The sequence below is a fragment of the Myxine glutinosa genome, chromosome 9 (genome assembly GCF_964187855.1).
Source record: "Myxine glutinosa chromosome 9, kmMyxGlut1.1, whole genome shotgun sequence".
Lineage (NCBI taxonomy): Eukaryota > Metazoa > Chordata > Myxini > Myxiniformes > Myxinidae > Myxine > Myxine glutinosa.
The window spans coordinates 43,108,198-43,116,940 of record NC_136269.1 but is presented as its reverse complement, the minus strand read 5'-3'; the positions used below and the strand labels follow the sequence as shown (position 1 = coordinate 43,116,940).

The 8,743-nt window shown below is 46.5% G+C and overlaps 1 protein-coding gene across 1 annotated transcript in view; it reads right to left on the bottom strand.

Annotated features, from left to right (window-relative positions):
* Positions 1 to 320: 320 nt before the first annotated feature.
* The window catches only part of LOC137435772 (alanine aminotransferase 2-like), a 34,897-nt gene continuing 26,474 nt past the window's right edge, over positions 321 to 8,743 (bottom strand). Inside the window, exon 4 of the mRNA XM_078784305.1 lies at positions 321 to 796. Within this exon, the coding sequence (XP_078640431.1) occupies positions 706 to 796 (91 nt within the window). The 3' untranslated portion in view covers positions 321 to 705. The remainder of the gene's footprint in view (positions 797 to 8,743) is intronic.

The following is an 8,743-nucleotide window of genomic DNA, read 5'->3' as shown; positions in this document are numbered from 1 at the left end:
GGGGGCGCTAAGTGCACCTGTACCACCACATCTCACTCTACAGCCATGAACGTGCTTGTTTAGAGCTGGAAAACGCAATAAAATCACCACGGCACATTCACCTGAATCTTTGATGCAACCTATAAACAGCTGCCACTGACATTCCAAAACATTTTTGAGGATGTCAGGAATTGCCGCTGACTCATAATCTCTCCCGACCCCACCACAGACACACGAGTGAAGGTTTCTTTCTTATTGGAAGAAAAAGGCTACCACCATTGGAAGACTGCGGCGTTGAACTCACTGGTTTATATTGGTTTCCTGCACAAAGTCAAATCGAGTCAAATGTTAAAAAGTTTTATTGTGGAAATCAACATCGATGTGTTTGAAGATTACCGTCTCCTGTGAAATCTTTAAAATCATCCTCCCTCATTTTTCTCTCCCCTTTTATATCCCCTTACAGATTCCCTGTTATATTTATGTGTGTTTGTTTGTTTTTTTGCATATTAAAATAAAACCATTTTGTCATTTTAACATTCAACAAAGAGTGGAGGTTAATGGCCACGTTTTTATAATTATATAAAGAGGCACACAATTTCCTATTACACGCATCGATACTATAGTGTTTGTGCCATCAAAGTAAAAGTTTTGTGCACCAATTTAAATTTAGTCAAGTGTAAGTTAAAAACTGGTATTGCTGGTGCTCACAACCCAGGCCCAGATGATTCACAAGAACTCTGCGGTAAACTTGATATGAAAGTCTTTTAGCTTTTGCAGCAGCACCTTCAGTTTCTCCACCGGTGGGAGTATGGTCATTCTGAAAAACAGAGTACGTACATCAAACCGTCGTGCTGCTCATAAAGGAGGAATTTCATACAGACAAGCCAGCCATGCCTAACTGTGACTTTGCTGACGAGTTTAATGAAAAGACCACAAGTTGCACTTCACAAATATATATGAAACAATAAAAGGAACAAAAAAAGATCGGTTATAACACATAGTTGTTGTTGATTAACCCTGGTCAGTTCTGCTCAAACCGACCTATGACAGAGATAGCCGATCAATCGAGAGCGACCCCGAGTCCCCCTCAACTAAATTGTTGTGCTATTTGCTGCTGTTGCAACACGTTTTGGTTGCTACTGTCATCGTGGTTGTGGTGTTTGTCCTTGTGTGTATATATATATGTGGGGGTTCAGACCCCCCCCCCCCTCTTCCCCCTTGTGTTCTATTATCGTTTGACTTATTACCTTTGAGTAATTTGACTTTGTAATATTTGATCACAGTAACTTATCACAGATCACAGTAATATTTGACTCGACCGAATCCCTGGTGTTGGGCTAGCGGCTAGGGTGCCGGCTTAGGATCCTAGGATCCTGGGTTCGAATCCCGGTCAATCGCTGAATTAACGCCAGGGGGGTTGACTCAGCCTGTCATCCTTCCGAGGTCGGCAAATTGAGTACCAGTTCACTGGTAATTCCCTGCTTGTCGTTAAAGGCGGCAAAAAGGGTTGGCGTCAGGAAGGGCATCCGGCCGTAAAACATTGCTTCAAAAAGGGGACCGAAAAACAACAACAACCACAGTTCCCGAAAAAGGCCAACCCCCGCTTGCGGGGAAAAATGGCCTCTAAAGGTGGGTTTTTTTTTTTGGTTTTTTTTATTACCAAGTATAAACAAGAAAATGTTCTGTTTTTGATTGATTTCTGGATACTCATAATACTTTCATGTTCTTTCGAAACCTGTTATCCCAGTATTAGGCTAAAGATGTTGCTCAATTACCAAAAATAACTAATTTGTATGTGTTGCTTTGTAAACCTTATCCATTATATTTCCTGTTAAAGAATTAAGTTACTGTGATGGCATGTTCTCTTACTGTCGAAATGTTCTTTGGAAACTTGTTATAAAAAGTTATATGCTTTGTAAATCCAGACCCTGATGATATAATCCCTCTGTGAAGACCAACCTATCTTTCCCAGTCCCCCTTAAGGGACTGCGTTATATCACTTTTCATGTTTGACATTTTAACAACTTGCTGAACTTTCCCTCCATTAACTGGTTTCTAGAGAATCGTCAACATGGTTGACCCATGAGTGACACCAAAGCCCACTCCGTCCTTCTCTTTGTCTTGAGCTAAAAACCACACCCCAATATTCCTTTTATAAAGTGAAACTCGACCGAATTATTTTAGAGCATCATGTTGGAATCCTGGTCCTTGTGGGCCTCAGTTTAAGCATTTTGCTTTCCACAAGCTTGTGTGTTTGATGAATCAAATAAATATCTCAGTTGTTCCTTCTCTCAATCATGAGTCTTGAGTCCTAAGTCACGGATCCGTCAAATGGCGAGCCAGGCAGGAGATCAGACTCGGGACGCGGCTCCAGGCACGAGTGAGTGGGAAAAAAACACCAGCTGGTTTGATCGGTCTGGGTGAGGTGAGCCTTGGGTTTATTTTGTTATAGACTGGGATGTTAGGCTAAATTGGAACTCACTCTGTCGCTCGGTGTCGTTTGCCTGTTCCCTGCTTCGAGCCTGATCCTCGAACAAAATTTAAGAACGAGCCGTTTTTGGGCTCCAGAACAACTGAGCTGTTTATAGGATTTGTCAGGGTAACGTTACGGGACGGGAGAGTAAGGTGCCCCAAGAGGGCGCCGAGGATAAGGAATAGATTGGTTTCGAAAGTAAGGTTAGAAGCGTCATAAGGACGCCGGCAAAAGTAAGGTACAGTTAGCATATATGCGGGAGAGATCTCTGAATAGGTGGCTATATGCGGGAGAGATCTCTCGGGAATAAGAAGTAAGGTTGCCTGATTACCTGGCGGTTAGCTGGACAGGTAAGATACGGTTAGCACACAGAAAGTTGAGATGAGGTGGTCGAACCTCTTCAGGAGTTATGTTAGAGAGCTGAGATGAGGTGGGCGAACCTCTAGGAGTTACACTAGAAAGCTAGGAGTTAGGGTAGAAAGTTGTGGGGCGGGCGAGCCTCTAGGAGTTAGGGTAGACAGCTGTGCAGGCGGATGAGCCTCTCGGAAAGTGCAGGCGGTCGAGCCTCTCGATGGCCTGAGGAAGCAGGCAAACTAATTGCAGGTGCAGGATAAGGCGGGAATAAGGAGTAAGGAATAAGATAGATAAGCGAGCCAGGGAGCGGCCAATGTCGCTCGTTGAAAATCAAGACCTGGGGAAAGTTAGGTAGATACAGATCCCCTACCCTCCAAGCCCTAAAGCTCTGTCCCGGGGCTTCAGGCAACCCCCCTGCGCAGTGAGCCACCCCTCCCTGACCCCCCCCCCCTTCCCCTGCCTCACCCTTCTCACCCCTTTCCTCCCCTTGTCCCAAAAATCCCCTTTTCCTCTGAATGAAATGAGACATATACGAATGAATGGGAATTGCTGCACAATATGTTGAACAGGATTGTACAAGGTACGCGTGTGCATGAATCCACGTGTGCTGTAATGTACGCGGTTAGTGTCAAGTTGGTCAGATATAAGGAAACGCATGAAATGCGAGCCGGTTTGACAGTCACGTGGTATGAGGAACATGAACGAATGTGGATTTTGATGACCACTTGATGTGCAACACCACTGTGTGGGCTTCGAATCATTGTGATTGGCCGCTTGCGGTGCGGGAATCCAGACCGGGATTGCCGATTCTGGCATCCATCCGAGGGTCCTGGTGATGTTCGGTAATTGACGTGTGTATTTTTATTTGTTTGGGACGAGAGGCGAACGGATGGTCTGGCGGTTCTTTTATGGTGTGCGAGCGGGCACATTGAAGTGTGTGAGGGGAGATTCAGTCGGCTTGGGGTTGGTGTAGACCTGGGTGTTCGTGAGAGGCCGCTGGTAAGGTGTGCGACAGGTACAGGGTGTGACAGGAGAGGATGCAATCAACGATTATATTGTGTATTGGCGACTCGTGTATTGGTATATCCCTGAGGCAGCTCACCTTTAGGATGATGTTATGTCACGTTTTGATGATGATGATGATGATGTCATGTGCATTTTGGGTCTGGGGGTCTGATATCCTGTCAGAGGTCAAGGATCAGAGATCCTGTTGATTGACAGCTAACTATGTTGACAGCTCAATGTTTTGACAGCGGACTGTCAAACTGTCATAACAGTCCGCTGTCAAACTCGTTTGGAAAAACTCACGTCCCGACGCGAGGTAAACCCCGCCGTGAACGCGAATAGAGCGGCGTGCAGTCTGGTTGCCGCGGCAACGGCCCTCGCAGGAAACCGCGAGGCGGGAGTGTTGGGATTCGTGTGGAGGCACGAGGTGCGCGCCGGGACGGGGGGCGGCGTGGCGTCGTCGCGTTGAGTTGGTTGTGCCAGGTCGATCGGCGATCTCTGAATTTAAATCGGATTTTTGTCGTGTGTATTGTGCATTCGTCATTGACGTGTGTGTGTCGATTTTAGCGTCTATCCGAGGACCCTGGCGACGTTCGTTTAATTAAAGTTCTGTTGGTGTGGAATGCTGTCAGAGGTGCGAAATACACACCTTTGATCTGGAGGGGAGGTATTTTGGTAACTTACTTCCGTGATTTCCGTTTCATTGGATGGGAATTGGGAAATGCGAGCCCTGCCGGGGTTTTGAGTTTGTTGAATTGGGTTCGGAGCATGGGATTTGCTCAGAGTGCCGGTGATAACTTGCCTACTCTCAGAGGGGATGTGTCCCGCACAGGGGGAGAATACTGCTATGAGGTTGCTCGGAGGATGTGTGCCCAGATGCATTGTGGATCATTGCGACTTTGCTGAATGTCGGTGAGCCAGGGAGACGTTCGTGTGGGTTTTGTGCGGTGTGCTGGACGCCATGTCAGAATGGTGGGCGCCTGCGACATGCCATGCATTGTAAATTGTAATAAGGAATACATTGTTTAAGATGGAATTATAAGGGGGACTGGAAAAGAATAAACGTAATGTAACGCGAGGTATATGAAATGAGACGTTTGGCGTGGTCGGATGCAGGATTTTAGGGGAATAATGAATTTCCGGTTCCAACAGGAAGTCTTGTTCATGCAGTAAACGAGGTACAGTGTGAATGATGAGATTCAGAGAGATCTCTGAATGATGTTGTCTAGAGCGGATGAAATAGAGAATAGCAGTTGCAAGATCGAGGTATGGATGTGATGCAGAATGGCAGCTGGACGATGCATCGATGCATTTGTGTTGATCGATGCGCCGGATGAAGGCCTTTGGCTCTGTATTCGAGCCATGGTGGTAAGATTTAGTTATGAAAATGCATGTGGTTCTAAGGGCAGATAATGTGGGACAAGCTGCCTCACGGGCGGTGCAGGGAGAGTATTGGAAATTCAACAAGATTCTGTGTTCAATAATTTGAGCAGAAATGTCGCGTTTTCAACCGAACGCTCATCCGAGGGATGAAAACGGTCGAGGTTTCAACTGTCGGTATGTGATGTGGTTCACGCCGGGCGAATGATGTGTGGATGGGTTGCGTAATGGCTAATGCATCTTGGAGATGCATCGGTGCAAAGACACAGGGAAGGTGCTGAGAGTGACACGGAGCACGAGTTGGTTGTGGCAGGTGCGAGAGGATGCACACCTGGAATGAAAGAATGCACGCTTGAGTTGGTAGTACAGCACGTGATTGTGTGTACCTGGGAGGATATTGTTCCAGGCACGGAGATGGTAGAGCACGCCTCCCAAGAGAGGCTGTGGGATTTTGGCGGGAGTTCTTGCAGAGGCAAGATGCACCTTTCTTCGTTTGAAATTTGACCTTTTTTTGAAGTTTCATTTGACCTATGTTTGAGAATGATTTGAGATCATGGGAATGATTTGGAATGGGAATGAGGTCAGAGTGAATTCGCTAGCCTTGAAAGGGCGACAGGCTGAGTCAATCTATTGGGTGTTAGTTCAACGAATTGATATAGAAGTTAAATCGGAAAAAGGAACAATATATTGTTGGTTAAAACTGAAATTGTGGACGTAATTTGTGGATAGAAGAATATCGGTTTCTGAAATTTGTAAGTTGTTGTGGTGGACGTCTTAATAGGTGATGTCCTTTGTTGGGGCTTGTGATACGCCTCTGTTATCTGTCTGACTGTGAGTTACAGTGTGTCTGGAGAGGAGGTCAGTCAGGTAGGATGGGGCCAGGTTATGGAGGACTTTGTAGGTCAAGAGGAGGATTTTGTACTGGATTCTCTGGGGAATGAGGAGCCAGTTTCAGTTATAATGACGGGGGTGATGTGGTCACGGGTCCGGGAATGGGTAAGTAGACGGGCAGCGGAGTTCTGACCGTATTGGATTATTGAGGTTTGGTGATTATTGATGATTATCGAGGGTGAACCATAGAGAAGGCTGTCTTTGTGATCTGTTTGGTGTATTTGTCGAAGGAGAGGGTTTGGTCAAAGATGGTGCCAAGATTCCGGTTGTGAGTGGAGGCGGATACTGGGAAACCGTCGATGTTGGGGGCAAAGTTATGGGTGGATTTGGTAAGCGGTTTTGGGTAAATGAAGATTAATTCAGATTTATCATAGTTAAGTTTGAGGAAGTCGATTTGAAGCCAGGATTTTATTTCAGTTATGCAGTTTGTCAGGATAGAGTGGGTGGCGGTGGAGCACAATTTGGTGGAGATGAAAGCTGGATGTCATCGGTGAAGCAGTGGAATTGGAGACCATGGTGCATTGGCCATGGTGCACGACGGATTAAGTGACCGAGGGGGGATAGGTACAGGATGAAGAGGAGGGGCCAAAAACTGAACCTTGAAGGGGAGCGAATTGTGGTGATTAAGCTGGTGTAGATGCTGTCAATTTTGCTTTGGATGAATGAAAGGAAGGAAATGCAGTTTCTACTGTGAAGGACTGGTGGTGGTGTTCAGGGCGCTGAGGAGTTTGTTCGTAGTTGTATTTGAGGTTGTTTGTTCACGTTGTAGAGTTTGTTTATTTATTTGTTTGTTTATTTAGTTTGTTTTATTGTAGAGAAGAGTGCTTTTGGGTTTTCCGGAGCCAGAGTGGATAATTTGAGAGTAGCAGGCGGAGCGGAAGAGGGCATCTTTGTAGTACTGAAGGTGGTCCTTGTAGGCTTGGGAGTGAATTGTGAGACCTGTTCTATAGCGGAGTCTTTCAAGTTGGCGAGCACGAGTTTTCATCAAGCGGAGTTCAGGGGCAAAGCAGGGAGCAGAATGGGTGGAAGAAACTGATTTGGGTTTAATAGGCGCAAGCTGGTTTAAGCAGGGTGAGGAGGATGGTGTGATTGATGATGTCAAAGGCGGTGCTGAGGTCGAGGAGGATGAGAATGAGAATGTTGAGGTTGCCGGCGTCAGAGGAGAGAGAAGGTCATTGGTGATTTTGAGGAGAGCAGTTTCAGTACTGTGGTTGGAGCGGAATCCGGATTGGAATGTTTCATACAGGTTATTGGCAGAGTGGTGATGTTTGAGTTGAGTGGCTAGAGCGTTCCAAAACTTTTGACAGAAAGGGTAGGTTGGAGATGGGTCTGAAGTTATTTAGGGAGTCAGGGTTTAGTCCAGGTTTTTTCCAAGATGGGAGTGAAGTTTCACGAGGTTTTGGGAAATCGGTATGTGAAGCTGGATTAAGTTTGAGTGGTTATTACATATGCTCTGGGTCCATGTGGTTAATGTGATGTGCCTTTTAAAAAAAAAAAAAAAATTGGAATCGCTGTAAACAGTGTAGATGGAAAAAACATATGAGACAGGGACAATGGGCTGCTTGGTGAGCCATGGATATTGGCATTGGATTGGTGGTGTGTTGGTGGAAGTGTGGACTTCACACATTGTTGTGTGTGAAATTGTTGTGTGGACTGGGGAACGAGGGCGGCGTAGGTGACGTGAGGGGAATGCCACGCACTGCGACCGTCTCCCCCCAAGACCGAGGTTGTCGGGGACATGAGTGGGATGTCGATTGCAGTGATGTGGGATGTCGATCACAACCTGACGATGTTGTTCGTGGAGGAGGTCTTGTGTTAAAGTTGGGACGCGTTGCTGGGGATCTGGGTGGCTGGCACCCCGTGTGGTTGGGGGTTGCAGGTTCACAGAAGGAGGTTGGAATCCAGTGTTATGTTCGGAGCACGCAAGGCTGAGCAGGATGGATTGCCATTGGGACGTGTTCTCAAATGATTTTATCAAAATGATGGCTCCTGAGTAAGGGGAGGGAGCAGGGAAAAATATTCACTGTAACAGGTGTTGTTAAACTATTTGTCTGCATGAGGATGGCAGAGTTGGCCTTCGAGACTCATGTGAGTTGTGTCTGGAGGCAAGGTTCGGGAGGGAGTGTGAAGAAGGAAGGACAAAGGGTTGTAAAAAGTTGATGGTAAGGCAGGGTATAAGGGAAAGTGGTTGTGAAATGCTGTCTTAGTGATAAGGAAGTGTTGGTGGTTGGCCTGCACTGGGAAGAGTGTGACAATGAATGGAAAGTTGTGGCTTTTATTTGACAAAATGGTGCTAGGTTGCCACAACACAGGTTGGGGCTGGTGCAGATGGGATCACGGCTCTGCAGACCAGGTGAGCAGAACTCCACCACGCACGCTGGAATCACATCAATTGAATTATTGTCCAGAAAGGAAGGTATTTTCGGAAATTGGGGAAAGCAAAAACAACATTTGAATTTCCAGACATGACGCAGAAAATGCAGCTATAAATAGAGATGAGGTAACTAAATGCCAATTGGTGGGCAGGGGGGGCTAGGAATACTAATCGAGGATTTAGTCCTTGCATGTGTGAGCAAATGTTCCACAGGATGAACCCAAATGAACCTCCGGCTGTCGACGTGACTGCGGACCCTGGAACGATGACCCGAACGAGTCACTGAC